This window comes from Mucor mucedo (genome assembly GCF_025094135.1).
Source record: "Mucor mucedo strain NRRL 3635 chromosome Unknown EV154scaffold_207, whole genome shotgun sequence".
Taxonomy (NCBI): Eukaryota; Fungi; Mucoromycota; class Mucoromycetes; order Mucorales; family Mucoraceae; genus Mucor; species Mucor mucedo.
In genome coordinates this window covers 1-16,384 of record NW_026252491.1, presented here as the reverse complement: position 1 = coordinate 16,384, position 16,384 = coordinate 1, and the positions used below count along the sequence as shown (strand labels likewise).

At 34.7% G+C, this 16,384-nt stretch overlaps 6 protein-coding genes and 1 non-coding gene across 7 annotated transcripts; 1 reads left to right on the top strand and 6 right to left on the bottom strand.

Moving 5' to 3' along the window:
- Positions 1-1,357: 1,357 nt before the first annotated feature.
- EV154DRAFT_487845 (uncharacterized protein) lies at positions 1,358-2,059 on the bottom strand (the record flags this gene model as incomplete). Its single annotated transcript, XM_051599024.1, has 1 exon — positions 1,358-2,059. One exon carries the CDS (start codon positions 2,057-2,059, stop codon positions 1,358-1,360), a length of 702 nt encoding a protein of 233 aa, XP_051451064.1.
- Positions 2,060-2,551: 492 nt separating this feature from the next.
- EV154DRAFT_530204 (uncharacterized protein) lies at positions 2,552-3,501 on the bottom strand (the record flags this gene model as incomplete). The annotated part of the gene is made up of 1 exon (XM_051603730.1): positions 2,552-3,501. One exon carries the CDS (start codon positions 3,496-3,498, stop codon positions 2,593-2,595), a length of 906 nt encoding a protein of 301 aa, XP_051451063.1. The 3' UTR covers positions 2,552-2,592.
- A 304-nt stretch (positions 3,502-3,805) lies between these two features.
- EV154DRAFT_530203 (uncharacterized protein) lies at positions 3,806-4,806 on the bottom strand. Its single transcript, XM_051603729.1, has one exon. It carries the CDS (start codon positions 4,440-4,442, stop codon positions 3,840-3,842), a length of 603 nt encoding a protein of 200 aa, XP_051451062.1. The 5' UTR covers positions 4,443-4,806; the 3' UTR covers positions 3,806-3,839.
- Positions 4,807-5,040: 234 nt separating this feature from the next.
- On the bottom strand, positions 5,041-5,929 carry EV154DRAFT_530202 (uncharacterized protein; the record flags this gene model as incomplete). Its single annotated transcript, XM_051603728.1, has 1 exon — positions 5,041-5,929. A coding segment is annotated over one exon (485 nt), but the record flags the coding sequence as incomplete, so codon positions are not given.
- Positions 5,930-6,201: 272 nt separating this feature from the next.
- Positions 6,202-7,125, bottom strand: EV154DRAFT_570947 (uncharacterized protein; the record flags this gene model as incomplete). The annotated part of the gene is made up of 1 exon (XM_051606229.1): positions 6,202-7,125. One exon carries the CDS (start codon positions 7,123-7,125, stop codon positions 6,202-6,204), a length of 924 nt encoding a protein of 307 aa, XP_051451060.1.
- A 7,835-nt stretch (positions 7,126-14,960) lies between these two features.
- EV154DRAFT_t148 lies at positions 14,961-15,033 on the top strand. Its single transcript has one exon. It is a non-coding gene; the product is annotated as a tRNA-Ala (tRNA).
- A 647-nt stretch (positions 15,034-15,680) lies between these two features.
- On the bottom strand, positions 15,681-16,317 carry EV154DRAFT_530152 (uncharacterized protein). The gene is made up of 2 exons (XM_051603727.1): positions 16,066-16,317; positions 15,681-15,891 (listed from the first exon to the last, which is right to left on the bottom strand). The coding sequence occupies exon 1, from the start codon at positions 16,311-16,313 to the stop codon at positions 16,074-16,076; it is 240 nt and encodes a 79-aa protein (XP_051451059.1). The 5' UTR covers positions 16,314-16,317; the 3' UTR covers positions 15,681-15,891; positions 16,066-16,073.
- Positions 16,318-16,384: the final 67 nt, after the last annotated feature.

The following is a 16,384-nucleotide window of genomic DNA, read 5'->3' as shown; positions in this document are numbered from 1 at the left end:
ATAATTCAATGAGTCCGCTTTGCTTGCTGCGTAGTCAACCAAATCAAGCAGATATCCTATTATTTTCATATAATCTTCCTCCAACTCAGTCCACTTTTGGCATCGAAGATCCTTGTTTGGAGCATGAACAAACCAAGCTGATAAAAGACACCCACCAGCAATCAAATATTCATATAGTGCTCTTTCACTACTATCGAACATCAACAGAGGAATAAGAATAAAAGTGCATGCAGCGAAAAATCGATAAGCCATTTTTTCCGTATCTTCGTCGGATGTTGTTTGACTTGGTCGCGTTGCTTTGACTTCTCCAGAGGACACTTTTTTGTTGAAATCTAAATGCATGCATCGTATGGCTACGTTATCTTCTGTCAAACTTGTTATGGTAGAGTCATACACTTTTTTGGGGGGGGGGCTCCATATAAGGAATTGACTTCATCTTGCTAACACGTAGCGTTATATCGGTAAGTACATCCTGCAACATCCCATTCATATCGTACCCTTCGAAGATACTCATCATTGGTAGTCCTTCCATTAAGCAGGCGAGGTAAAAATCCACTTCCTGACAGATGACGGAAATGTTTTCACAGTATTTAAATACATAAATACAAAGATTGTCCCAGTCTTCATATGAATCAGAGTAATCAATTCCCGATTGCTGGCGAAATTCGATTATGTCGTGCCAGAATCGTAACGCGTCTCCCGACATAAATTTAGCCATGTTATTGACTTCATTTTTTAAATGCAGTAATAGACCGATGTAGTCAATGTTGAGGACTGTGCTGAATTGGTGGTTTGCCGACATTGTTTTTTTCTTTTTTTTTTTTACCATGTAACGAGGTTAAGATAGTTTTTTAAGATATATGCATCGTTTTTATAGATAAAAATATAAATAGCTCTTTTTATATATAAATTGCTGAAATACCTTAGTACTCGGCGTTTATTTTGTATTAACGGTTGTTACATAGAACTTGACTAAATTTAAAACCTGTTTTTGTTCATTTGAGGCGGAGGGGTCTTTTTACCGGCGTATAAACAGATGCTTAAAAATGCAGTTACTCTTCATTTTGTTTGTGATACTGTCGATCGTTCTTTAGTTTTGGGCGTTGAATTGTGTGAAATGTACAAACCACAAACAACATACTGATTATTTTAGACTAGAACTTGTTGCTAGTAGTCCGTCAGTAGTCCACTATCTCTCAGAATACTGCTGCCATATACCATATAGTCTCATCGTAGATGTGTTTATACTTTTGTGAATTATAACGATTGCATTTTGTAATTGTTTTGTTTCAACAATTATTTGTAAATATTGTTTTACATAAAGTTTTATTGGACTTTGAGGGGGGAGGAGGAGGATTTAAGCTGTTAGAACATTGTCGTAATTTGTTGCTAAAATTAAGTCCCTTGCTGCCATTTGGCTAGAGTAAGCCATGGAATAAAGTTGATTAAAGGCATACTCCAACCTTATAGTCGATTGTCTGCTGGTTTTATTATTGGAATATTTCATTTTACGTAATACTATAATTTGGTCATCCACATTCTTTCTTAAATCCGATGTAGACTTGACGCAGTGACTTAAGAGTTCGCGCATATTTTTTTGTCTTGCATTGCTGTAAGTGTCATATAGAGATCCAAATCTGAAATATACAAATCCAGCCACAATTAAATTTTGACAGTAATCGCCTGCCCAAGCATTATCCCAAAGAACCAATATAGGAATAGAAAAGGTGCAAATGCAAACAGCCCATAAACCATAAAAAAGCAGACACGGTATTGTTTGTTTTCGAATCGACAGTGCTCGTCTTGACTTTACGGCTACGGGGCAAAGAACAAGTCTATCGTCTACAGTATTGACAATATTTATGAAGTCATCCGACACACCTAATATCGCCTGCATAGTGCAAGTGTTCATCTCTTCTCCTATATCCAATTTCTTAAGGTGGTCGCTCATCTTTTCAAAAAAAGTGGTCGTGCTTTTGTAGTTCTTGTAAATGAAAATGCACACTTCATCCCAATTATAGAAGGGCACTGGGTAAAAATATTCTTCGGTTGTTATCATGTAATTAAATTCATATTTCAAAGACCCTGACACGAAAACGTCAATAAACGTTTTCAGATTATAAAGTCTTCGCGAAATTAACTCCAACAATTCTATTAGGTCTGCTTCTTTTTTATGTCCATCAAATCTGCAGCTCAATAGCTGCAGAAGAATGTCTTTTTATACGTACTGATGATTGCCCTGCTCATTAGATTGATTATGTAAATCAAAAATTAAGTCAGTTGATGTAAATAGATTTATGGATGTAAATAAAAAAAACATGTTTATCACTATTTATCTTTGCAAAATAAAGTGGGGTAACAGGTTAATGTTAGATATCGGAAGAGAGTGTTATGTTGTCATTGTTCATTATATGGTTATGAGTTAGACTTTTTCTTCTTTTAAACTTAATCGTAAATTTTGTGATTTTATCAAATTACAACATATCAAACTATGGATCTCTTTTGTTGAGAATGGGGTAAAACTGCACGCTTTTATTATTGGTATTACAGACATAAAAATATAAAATCCTGTACTGAATATTTGAGGAAAAATTACTTTTCAAGAACACTGGGTCGATTGGTAGCCAAAATGAGGTTCTTTGCCGATTTTTCACTTAAATAAGCCATAGATTGGAGTTGACTGAAAATATGTTGTAGATCCCTATTTAGTTGGATCAACCATTGTCTGTTTTGTTCATTAGCAATTAATTTTGGGCGCAGCATTCTGTACTGGTAATCTACTTCGTAGTGGAAGACAATTATTGATTCTACGCATTTGTCGCACAATTGATAAACCTTTTGTCTTTTTTTGATATTGTAGGAATCAAGTCCAACTAACAGGACAAGACATGTAAATATACTCACGACTGCATTCAGGTAGTATTTGCCTGTCCAAGATCCATCCCATACAATTAACAGGAAAAAGAAAGGGATATATAATGCTACAACTAATTCAACGTGATGACCTAAACATTGTTCTACCCATGTTCTCCTGATTTTTATTTTTGGGTTTGGGTCATTTTCTTTGTAGTAGACTTTTTTGATTTTTTCGGTTGCAGGATGGTTAATTATTTTATCGTCTATGCTATTAACAAGATATTTGATTTCATTTGGTACTCGTAGGATTTCTGACAGATTGCAATGGCCAATGTTGTTTTCCGTTTCCAGTATATGTCGGATAGCATCAAGGTGATCATTCATTTTTTGGCATATGAGTGTCACATTTTTGCAGTTGTTGTATAAAAAGATACATACATCATCCCAGGTATGAAATGCGTCAGGATAATAATTTCCTTCTGTAAATATAGGAGAGTCAGCATATTCTTCCACCAAAAAGGTACGCACATTAACAATCATTAAAACCTGAAGGTTTTCGAGTCTCTTGAGCATCAATTCCAGTACACCAACTAAATCTTCTTTGTTGCCAAACACTAAACTGGATCTAACAAAAGTAGGCATACTTTTTTTCCCAAAAAAAAAAAAAAAAAAAAAAAACAACAAACTTTTTATATAAAATGCCTGTTACCCAATATAGATTAATACAGATACGTCTTTTGATCAAATAAGCAAGAGAAACTCCTTGGCTTGAGGATATAATTAAAAATGCACAAACTTTTAAACTTGTTTGTTGATATGTAATCACGTGAAAATTACATGCTACTTTAGGTCCGGAGTCAAATGATGCTACCATGTAAGCACCACACGCTTTGTGCACAAACAAACATACTTTGAAGCTATTATATTATATTTTTATATTGTAGTGTTAGTGGTAAAGTGATTTTATTAGAATAAAATAAATTCTATTCAGGAATGTTTATAAGCGGGTTGCTTTCCATTAGTATGCTTTTTGCTGTAACTTGGTTGGAATACGCCAGACACTGAATTCGTTTAAAAGTTTTCTGTAGCGTTTTTACCATTTCGATCAGTTCTAAACTTTGTGATGAACAATGTAGTATTTGTGCATCTATATCAGCAAGTTGAATATCAACCTCCCATGTCAGATCTCTTAATTCCTGTAAAAATTCAATTGTACCGTCTATCAAACTATTTGTGTGTGAAGTAATGGGATTGACAGATTGGCATGTTGTATTTGGCTGGTGATCTATAATAACTGGTTCCTGTTTTTCACGATCGTATGAATAAATTGCATAATAATTTACTGAAAGACATATCAACACGGCCAAGTAATTTCTAATGGTTCTGATATCAGCCATCGCTATTCCCATAGTAAAAATGAGGCTATATATGGTACTCAAACAAACAAACTCCTTTGCCACCTTTAAGCGTAAACTATCTAAATAATCGAATGTGGGTACTATCTCTCCATCATAAAAAATGGCCCTGTTGTTGAATTTTGTGATCACGTCTTGTATGTGAGTCATTTTGCTGTTGATTGGACACATGGATGGCTCGTTATAATGGAACTTTTTTAGTGAATCAACAAGTTGCTGAATTCCGTTTGGAACTTTTAAAATGGATTGCTTCTCGAATTTGACAATTTGGTTTTCTGCTTGCTGTATTTTAATGACAATATCGAGGCGCTGATTTACTTTTTCACATATCGTTGTTATATTTTCCCAGTCCCCGTACAAAAAGAGACATACATCATCCCAATCATTGAATAGATCAGAGGAAGTTATTTTTGTCTTTTCACGGTATTCACATATCTGACTACTTAAAAGACCAAAGCATTCTACGTTAAAAACCACAAGCGTCCATGCCCTTTCGGCAAATAGTCCCAGTAGTTCTAACACGCCTTTGTTGCTGTCCATTGAGCTATAAAGTTTATAACCGGGATTTCTGTACCCTTATATATTTATTATTAAGTTACTTTTTTAGATAAAAATAAAGCGGATTCCAAACTATGTCGGTTTAAACTTACTAGAGTCATATGACGTTAAAATCACATGCATTTTATTTTAATTTCTGATTTTGCTTCAGCAAGTTTTATGCAACTGTTACCCAATACAGAATGATCGAAAAGTTTCTTTTTTATTTATTATTTTTCTTTGACGATACTAGCAGAACTGGTTGCCAAAATAAAATCTCTTGCTGCTTTCTGGTTTAAGGAAGCTACAGATTGGAGCTGGCCGAAAGTATTACACAATTCTCTAATTAGTCCAATCAACTCTCTTCTATCAAAGCCATTGTAATAGCGTATTTTTGAAGACAGCACTTCGAGCTGGTAGTCTACTTCTTTTTGTAAAGAGTTCATACTGGAACAAGATTCATCGATAAGTGTGCAAACTCTATTTTCTTTACTTTCGATGCAGAAAACATATGTACAGCATGAAACAATCCACATAAGCACACAAAAGAATACATTTTTGTAGCTTCCACCCGCCCAAGTACCGTCCCATATTACTAGCAAGAGAAAAAGGGGGCTGTACATCCCAAGAGCACTAAATAAACACCAAAAAAAACAGTCCATCCATGTTCTTCTGAATTTCATTGTTGTCTTCGTATTTTCAAATATTGAATAATAGAGCCTTTTGTGTAATGCAGTTTCAATATGTTCGAACATTGTGTCATCTATACTATCGACAATTTTTTTGATTTCATAGGGTACCCGTAAAATTTCAGGCATGTTGTAATTTATATTTTTACCTCCTGTTTCCAACTTAAATAAAGTAAAATTAAAATTGTCTTCAAGTCCTTTGCATACAGTAGTTATATTTTTGCAGTTCTCGTATAAGAAGACACAAACATCATCCCAACTTTCAAAGGAATCTAAAAGAAATTCTTCTCCATCGTCGTTTCTCATTATACTTGGTACATTCATTAGTGACATACAAGGCGAAATAAAACTTGAAAGGTCTTTGGTTCTTTTTGAAAGCAGCTTTAGTAAACCTAATAGACCTACTATGTCCGATACGGTTTTATCCATTCCAGTTTCTGTTAAGCCATGGAAAGATTATGTGAATTGGTCTCTTTTATATAAATAACTAGGCTAACATGTAAGTTGGTTGTATAAGAAAATAAATATTGATGAGTTAATTTTTCCTCAAACTTGTTTTCTTATGTTGTATAACGATAAGATCTCGTGTATTGTTTACAATTTTAGCTTATATAAACATACAGGAAGGCTGCAGCAAAATCAAAAATAACGCAAAGCAAAAACTTAATTGGGATTATGATGTGATCTATAGCAACTAATTTTTATTACAATGCCATAAACTTTTTAGAAGGATCGCTGTCTAAAAGAAGGGTTCTTGCAGCATTCTTGTTTGAGTTTGCCATAGACTGCATTCGTTTATATACTCTTTGTAGCATAGTAGTTAAGTAATGCAACCCAACACTTGGTAATGGATAATAGAACACTCCCACGTGCAGATCTCCAATGAGAATATCGACATCCCTGATAAGCTCTTTTGATTCATCAACAAAGTCAAATGTTCTTTCTGCTAAAATATTTTTGTGTTTAGTCATTGGGCTAATTCTCTCCCGTGGCGCATTAAGCTTTTTTAAAACTTGCTGCTTATCGTAGTTGTCTTGACGAATCAGAAAATAGTCTACTAAAAGACACGTAAATACAGCTGTGTATTTTCTAATAGTTCTAGTTTCAGCCATCATTAACCCAAGAGTAAAGCCCAAAGCATATAGTGTTATAATACGTATAGCAATTACAAGTTCTCTGTCCTCAGATCTTTTAGTAGCAATACTGGACTTCGATTTACTCTTTCCATAATGAGGAGCAGCTATATTGTTAAAATCATCTATTAATCTTGTGATAACAACTCTGCTGTTGTTGAGTCCATACTTGCTAGAAGGGTCACTATAATAAAAAAATTCCTCTAGTAGTTTAACAAGATGTTGGATTTCCTTTGGCATTTTCAAAATTGCTGGCATATCAAACTTGACAACGGACTCATTGGTTTGCTGTATTTTAGAAATTGCATCAAGGTGTTCGGTTACTTTGTGACATATAGTTTCGATATTTTTCCAATCCTTGTATACATAAAGACAAACTTCATTCCAATCGTTGTATATATTTGATGAAGTGTTTCCTGTAGCTTCACGAACGTCATTCACACGGTCTCCAAAGTAACCCAAATCATCCACATTAAAAAGCATCAACATGCACATAGTTAAAAGATTAATTTCGTGCAGTCAATTATGTCTCAGTTTTGGTATCGGTTGGGTCAATACCAACCAAACAATTGACATTAATCCGACAAAGTGATTTCTGTCGGGTGGAACAATACCATGCAAAGATTGACAATCGAATTTGCTTAACTTGAATATAGTGGGGGGATGGGTTGACTTTAAATCTTGTAGTAACACATTTTGTGATGTAAGCTGCAAGCAACTATTTAAAGTTATGCAAACATCACGTTCTCCGATGACAATTGTTATTTTTTTTTGTGGAACTTCAAACTTTGTACATTATGCAATTCATCAAATAAACAAACGATGCAAATCGTGGCTAAACAAATAACTTAATTACTGAATGATCTCATGTATCTGAAACTAAAAGCTTAATCTATTATTACTTTTGAGGTCTTTATAAACATTTGTATTTAACGCTTCGGGAATTGTCAGGGTTGATCCTACACTACTCGCACAAAAACACACAAAAACACACACATACACACACATATACACACATATACACACATACACAAAAGGGTAAGGTTTCATAAACGTTACTCGTTGCATATAGCAAATTATTCGATGTATAAGGGAATATTATGAGGAAAGTATATTCTATTTTATTTTATTTTATTATAGAAATAGTAGAAAAACAGCGCTATGTATCTTTTTGTCTAAGTATTTCCCGTATCAGACCTCACAGTAGAGTAAACCAGCGCAATTCGCTACGGCCAAGCATTAGAATTAATTACGCAGAGCAGTCGCGTTGTTCCTGTATTTTTACAGCTTGCATAACCTTTTGAAAAAAATTAGATACGGGTATGCTTAATAAGATATTGTTTTTGTGTACCTACTGTTAAACTGACTTAATGGTCCGGGAATAGAGGTGGTTAAGCTGATATAAAAAACATTTAAAGTGCACCTAAGAAATACGTCCAAATGATAGCCTATAATAGATATGCATGTTTGGATTTCAAAGAACTAAAATAAAGCAATATATGGTTAAAAAATTTGGCATGACAAGTATGGGAGTAAAGCATTACATTTTAGAAAGTTTGAACAAAAAGAAAGAAAAGATATTAAAAAAGCCGAAATAATTGTTTCCTTCTTTTATATTTTCTTCTACACCGGAGGCAACTGATGCTTCGTAATATGCATGAGTGGAATAATACTTAAAAGACTTGATAGTATGTTTGTCAATAAAAATCACGTTAAACCCTAAAAATTGAAAGTCCATTTATACTAGTCAGGTACCAAAGGTCATACACAGTTTCGGTCCCAATTGGAATATCACAAAAAAACATAATATTGAATGAGAGCTCATCTGTGTATATATGATTATTTCACGTTTTTCATCCAGAAATTACTTATTCTAAATATGACTAGACCTACCAACCCCTCTTCAAGATATTCTTCTTTGCCTAACAGAGCAACTAGAAGTCGTAGTAGCTCCGTCTCGTCGGTGACAGACAATATTCAACAAGAAGATATGGTATCTATTGCTCCCATGAATACGTCGCAATTAAGCAGCAGAGATGATTCAGCAACTGTTGGTGCCTTTGTAAAATGTTTTCAGATAACAGGAATTAAAAATGATCTGAACAGTATAAAAAATGAGGTCAAGGAAGCCATCGTTACCGGAGAAATTTTGAGGGCACGACTTGACATGGTGGAAGATAAAATTGACAAAATATTGTCTATTCTTTCCGGTGAAGCTGCTGTTTCTTCAGCTACCCCCGCATTGACTAATGGAAATGTACCTCCTTTCCAAATAGGGGGTGCACTTTACAATAGTTTGTCGGTATGTCACCAAGAATAGAGAACCGTTCATATATCTAATCTACCTTGTAATTATAGGCCTGGATTAAAACGTCCATTGCTAACCAGAAGGTTGGTAATCTGGAGTGGAACCTATCTAAGGCATTTATGACGGTAGAGAACACCCGTATAACTAAAAATATTATCGATTTTGTTGGTGCTCAAATCACATTGTCAACCAAAAAGAACTGGACGGAATCCATTACCTACAACGATCTTCAAAACAAGATCAGAAATGTCTTTCGCCGTAAGCAGGATAACGAAAAGCAATCTCCCGCAGCAAAGCTTTTAAAAAATAAGAAAAGTACAAGAAAGGGAAGAAGAATTTCTGTAAGTTACGAATATGCAAGGCGTTTCCAAGGTTAATATTTAATATAATTGTAGAAATGCAAGCACAGAAAAAACGTGATGGTCAACGAGGAGTATGGCAAAAAAATGAGAGATGCTTATGGTGATGACATAGAGAAGCTCTTGATAGAGCAACTCCAAAGTGACGAGGAAAGCACGGATTCGGAAATAGGGATGACCGAAAAAAACTCACGCTTGCGGGTTATGGTGCCCCATTGGCGCACAAATGAGGTATACAATATGAGTGTATTCCTATTAATAGAATACATACTAAATCAATTCGTCTTTAGGCTCGTCGCGCCTTTCAACATTTCGATGAGTATGATCTCATTTTGAGAAAAAACGCCCAAAAAGAAAAGGAGACAAAGGATACGGGACGTTTCAAGCATGTGGTGATCAAGCCCGAATTTCTAAATCAGGCACCCGACTGGGCCCGAGTTCCTGAATTGTAAATAAACAATTTTTTTCTTCTTTTTTAATCTGCTCCCCCTTTTCCAACAACAATTTTTTACATATTCATAGTGGTTTATTGAAATTAAAAAAGGGCATAGGTGAATTAGCTTAAACATATATTTTTTTTTCTTGAGGAATTATTACAATGCAGCCGTTTTGAATTCGTGGATTACTAGAATTGTCAGAACTACATGCAACCGTGATTGCGTTGTGTATTCTATGTACAGGTAAAATCGAATGAACATTTGTATTTTCATAGCCTTTGCATATTTCCATAGTTTCATTTTCTAAAATGTTGTTACCAGGGTTGACGGGGATAAACCACCGTACGAAAGCGAATGTGTGGGGGGTAACACTGCCGTTAACATTTACGACGTGTTGAAAGAAATATTGTATCTCGCCGTAAAAGCAGGCAACGGACTCCGACGAATGATTGTTTTTAAAGAATGTTTGAATATACGCACCTTTCATCGATCTTGCCATACGGCTTTTGTACATAATATCAGATTGAAATTGTTTGGATATTCTGGCGTCGGCACCAACATAAATTGAAGGAATGTTATTGGAAAGTGAATTACCATGGTTGTTGCATAGATTTGTCGTGGTTAAATGAAAGAGATTGGTGAATGAACGATTTGGGTAGCATAGAGTGTAATATTCAATAAGAAGCATATGGTGTGAAGGATCGAGCGGAGTGGATTTAATTTCATCAAAGTTAGTAGGGATAATATTCGGATGAGAGTATAGCATTTCTGATCCGGTCACCACACCTCCCGAATTGGTATATTCATAGGAAGACAATTTGTAAAAATTAATGCGATCTTGAGGACTGGAGCTTGTGTATAAGGATTGGTTGATAGCGCTGGTGTTGTGGAGAATGTGGGCTTGATCTTTAGAAATGATATTGGTGCTTGTTAATTGTTTAATGAGAGACGAGATATGAATGCTTTCCAAAAAATTTGTCATGTACGAAGTTTGAATTGATCGAAGGTTTCTATTCTCTGTCGACTGCTTTAGGACACCATTCATTCTTTCGAGAGAGAAACAAGAAGTGTTGAATGTACTGCCATAGTATTCAATATTTTCTGACAGGTGGAGGACGTAATGATAGTTAGGTTTGATTGCCTCAGGGCCGAAAAGTACCACATAGTCTTTGCAAAAACAGCGGAAGAGTTCTCGTGCTTCGAATGCCTGGGCTGTAGTAATCGCGGGTTGTACAACAATTCTACAAGCTTGCACAAATTGTAACCAGTTTGCATAATGCTTTTTATGAAATCCATCAACTAATCTATCAGAAACAATCATGTACTTTAAGACATATTCGGAATAGTGCAAGGTCCAGATTTCGAATTCGATGCCCTTCATATAAGAAAAACCTCCTTTTATTTTGGCATGTATAGAGCTGCAACCGTTGGGCGTGATGATACTTGAAGCGAGTGCGGCCATACTGGAACATTTTTACACAAGGTTAGTAATGACATTTGCGTATATATAGTGTCATAAATTTATAATACCTCTGATAGTGTTGTGGTTTAAAAAATCCAAATTCTTCATACTTTGACATAATTGATTTTGCAAGACCCAGCCAAATGCAATGTAAATGATCCTGGGTGGTAGCTTTTACAAGATCAAGGTACCTCAAACTCCTTAAAACGCTATATCTCATACCGTGGGCCCTGTCTTGGCGATGTCTTTCGGCGTTATTATGGCTATTTAACCACTTGTCGGATTGAATGTCATTCAGCTTCTTATTGGCGTTTGCAGGATAATGCACAGCATCAAAGCCGGAATAATCCAAATTAGATGTGTCAGGAAAAACTTTAAACGATCTATCACATCGGAAACATGATCGCGTAGAAGAAAATCCAGTAAATCCGCTCAATTTTCGTTGCATGGGTAAATCGCACAAGATTTGATACAAACAGGCTCTGACAGTAGCACCGTAATCTTGGCCATGTTTTCCAGAGTTGAATGTAGACATTTGAACACCAAAATACAAGGAGCGAAGTTGGTTTGTAACAATGGATAATAGGCGTTGTGTTTGACAAGTGTTGGGTTCATGCGGTCCTTCGATTAATGCAAGCAGTATCGTGTTTTCTTTCTTTATGCGTTCCTCGACTGGTAAATTATTTACTTGCAGATAAAAAGCGACGCAAGAAGCGGAGGTAGTATCATATGGTTGGAATCCATCTATGTTTAACTGGGTTGTAAGTATATCTCGTCTTTACCTTTTTTTTTTTTTTTTTTTTTTTTTTTTTTTTGTATTCTAACCTGCATTCAATGTCAAACATAAAGATCTACTGCTGTTTACAAAAGGGTCGCCACTGGGAGAAAGAATGCTTCTCCACATTTTTCCCTGGGAGCAATGGTACATCATATCAGTTGGGTTTACAGCCTCTTCAAAACTACGCCATTCTTCACACTTCTCCTCGAATCCTTCTCTCAGATACAACTTTTGGATCGAACTTATAAGACAATGGTATACAAACTTTTTGATTGGAGTATCGGAACCGTTTTGAAATAATGGGGTTTGACAAGGTACTTTTTTGAGGATATTGATAAATGTACATATTTGTGGAGGCCCAGGCTGTGTTAACCCGTTGCTTGTAGCATAAAGATAAACTGAATAGCATTTAGGACAAGTTGCGTAGACAGTCATATCTTTGGTAAGATCGATAAATCCAGTTTGAAGCTTGATCGTGGGTAACGATTTTGGAAACTCAAAATTGCTGAATAGCATACGGAACAGATCAAGTAATTTGTGTGTAGCGATGATAGTCAAGAAGTCCATTTGGAATATAAGTACAAAACAACAAATAAACAAGTAAGTGGGATCTTGTGGTATTCTGGGATGATTATTTTGTTGGACTACGATTGTTTCAATAAAGTTGCAAATATTTATTCCGAAATTCAAGCCTACCTTTTTTTATGATAAATTTTTCACCTTGATCATCCAAATCATCTAGCATTTTGAGAACTTCATCGGTCCAATATATCTCACTGCTGCTTTCGACAATAACCTGATTTTCATTATCATCATTTGCATCAATGCTATAGGATTGATCAAAGATAAAGCCTTCTTCATAATCGCGCTCATCATCTTGAAACATTACTCAGCATCATGTTATAAATCATTTTTTTGTATGCATACCTGAAGAGCATTCATCCTGAAAATGGTTATCAACTTGAGTCGAACTGATATTAACATGTGCAAACTCTGCTTCAATAACAGATACGTTCAAACGTGAAAATTCTAAGCTGGTGTCTACTACGGCGTCATCTATTAAAATTTCTGTTAGTATAGATTACAGTTTGTTGTAGGTAAATATCTGATGAGGGTTACACACTTTCTTCTAGTTCATCCAAACTTCTTTTGGAAGCTGCCGCCTTTTGGCATGACTCCTCGTACATTTTTTTTTCGGCATGTCGTGTAGCAGTATTGATTGGAACTGAGCAACCGCCACACTTGTTGCAATGGCAAATCTTGGTCCTTTTTTTTGTAGAAGACATTATGATAGATGATGGAATTTGTACCCGGTTTTTTTACTTTATATACAGGGCAACAAAGACGTGCCCAATATACCAATAGAAAATTTACTGACACATGGTCACACTAAGTCGGATTAGTTGTCAATGCAACTGTTTGAAAGGCTGAGAGTGGTACACAACTCCCATCGCACCTCTTTTTTTTTCATGTATGATGAAACGACAGAAGAAATAATGTCACACGACATTTTTGATGCATCATAACGACGTTTTCGCTTTAAAAATTACTTTCTATGTCCAATCGTATTAGGCATTATTTGTACATTTTATTTAGCTCAAGCAGATATGCTTTATTGTGCAACCTGAAAAATAATCATAGGATACTATTACATATAACATATTCTTTTTATGCTTTAATGCTAATCTTGAAGCAATAAAAACTACTTTTACAGATAAAAAAATGGAGTGTAAATGTATGCTCTATAAAATACACAATATCCATCAGGTATAAAATAATTCAACCAAAGTTTTTTTGTTTGTATTTTTTGTGAGAAACTTTATCTTGGTTTTTTTTTATTATTGCACGTTCTACTTATTGTTCTGTGAGTATATCAAGCTCTGATGAATTGAGCAATGTTCAGATTTTATCTTTAATGATAACTGATATCAAAAATCTTTGGAACATTTCATAAATATTCAACAATGTCGCATCTTTTGGGAAACACATGACATACATTGCTGCATTAATTACGTACTCAAGCAACATAAACCCACCATTTGTTTTTCAGGAGCTGATATAATTGGCTTTGGACGGTGAGTCAAATAAACTTGTCGGTATTGTTCTTTTTAAACAAAAACGATGCTATTCCGGCATATTGGTTATATCACGAATTTGCGTTTTTAACACTGTGATGTATGCCCTTTTATAAATTAGATCCAACAATTTTATTAAGTCTACTTCGCTGGTGCTGTTCATCACCGATAATTAGTTTTTAGGTCACTGTCAAATTTTTTCTCCCTTTTATATCGATTACTAGATTGATTGTGTAATTAAAGAAAATGCATATTTAAATCAGATTCTAGATCTCTTGGTCTACATCGTTGTACAGAGATGCCCCTTAATATTTTAGTAGGGCGTAAAGCTGTATGTGATTTTGCTTATTCGTTTCAACAACTCTCAGTAAACAATGTTTATTTATCAGAAAAAAGATAACATATGCTAACCTTATAAACGTATTTATTTTTTAATTAATTTGTATGGATAAAAAAATATAAAAGTGCTGCATTTAACGCGTACTCTTTATAATCACATTACTCGATTTGTAAGAAAACAGAATGTCTGAGATGGAAATGGCACGCTACGCCAAAACACAGACATAGTAGCCAAATATAGACTATACACACTACAAAATTATTATTTTTTTAACAAAACTTGAAATGAAGTTAAATCAATCAATTCTAAACATAAATGCAAGCTTTTTTTTTTCGTTAACTAGAAATGTTTGTCATAATGTATATACAAAACATACGCATATTTTAATTTACTCAATCATTTTTAAATGGCTCTCAAAGGTAACTTTTTTTTTAGTCGTTTAATTATGTTTTTAAATGTACTAAAACGTTGAGAAAAACTTGGAAAGTACGTTTAAACCAAAAACTCATTTTTTAAATTTTTTACTGTTGGTATAAAACCGCTTTTTTAGACCCTAAAAATCATCAAAAAAGGGGTTGTAGCTCAAATGGTAGAGCGCTCGCTTAGCATGTGAGAGGCACTGGGATCGACGCCCAGCTACTCCATTTTTTATTTCTGGGGAAATCGGAGTTCGAAATCTGGAAATCCTTTTAACGGGCTGGGATAACATATCTGGGGGTTACTCAGACCTTTGGATCCTTCAGTGATTGGATATTGAATTTAAAAGTGACACTCAGCAGCCAATATATTTTTGATCCAAAGGCTGTTATTAAATACATCGACCAATAGTTTCTGAATCCAAAGGCTGCAGTTCAAAGTTCGACAGTTGCTGTTAACTTGGCATGAATGTAAGGACATATTCAGTACACCATCTTTATAATGGGTGGTTAATAAAATTCACTAGAGCCGACCACAGTTACCGAACTTCAATAAGAAATTTGGCCAATGGGGTAATATTTGATATGATTTCTTTATGACAACAATGTTATATAAAAGGGCTCATTATATACTTTTCTTTCTATTAATTAATTTAACTGTTGAAAGTTATTCGACAATTGAATACAGTTCTGTCTCCTCATTTAAACAATGGGCTCCCTGAAATTAGCTGTATCAAGATAAAGACTTGTTGAATTTATTGCATCAATAAAAAAAAATCATGATAAAAAAAAACGGAGTCAAAAAGGAGACATAAACAAAAAAAAAACACAATCAAAAAAAACACAATCAAAATAAAACATAATCAAAAAAACATAATTAAATGTTATAGAACAATAAAATACATGTGCATGATATTTATTTTTAGAAAATGAACCGTTTTTAAAAATACCAAGAACCCGTTGGCTCTTTGGAAAAGTATTTAAGAAGTACGTTACTTAACGGAGGTAAGCATCCCTCCTTTCCACTTTTACATACTTTTTTGTTTTGAATTGACTGACTTTTTGCTTATGAGCTTAAACGATACCTACAAAAACAAATCGGTGCGTGAAATTATACAAATGATGAAGGAGCGAAAGAAAAGGGCCATTCAAGCAAAGGAGGAAGGCGAAGAAGAAAACAAAGAGGAGGATAACGAAGGAGAATACGAAGGTAAATTACATGTCTCAAAATTTAAAACTTTTTGGTGATGACACTTACCCTTTTTTTTTTAGAATATGCTGAAGATCCTGGTCCGAGTACACCAGTTAAAAGAAGAAGGCAAAGCAGAAACAGAAAATACCAAGAACTTTTTGAGAAAAAAATGGAGAAGCAAGCGGGAAGACTTCAAAAGAAATCTAAAGTTGTAGCTGGTGATGGCGCAAAGAAGTGTAAACGATGTACAGAGGCAGGCGTTTATAATGAGGAAAGAGCTCATAACACGACTAGATCCCCATTGTGTCCTTTTCATCAGACTACGAAGCAAGAGGCAATAACTGCTGCATTAGAGACAAAAATCACTTCAACATTTACCAGAAAAAT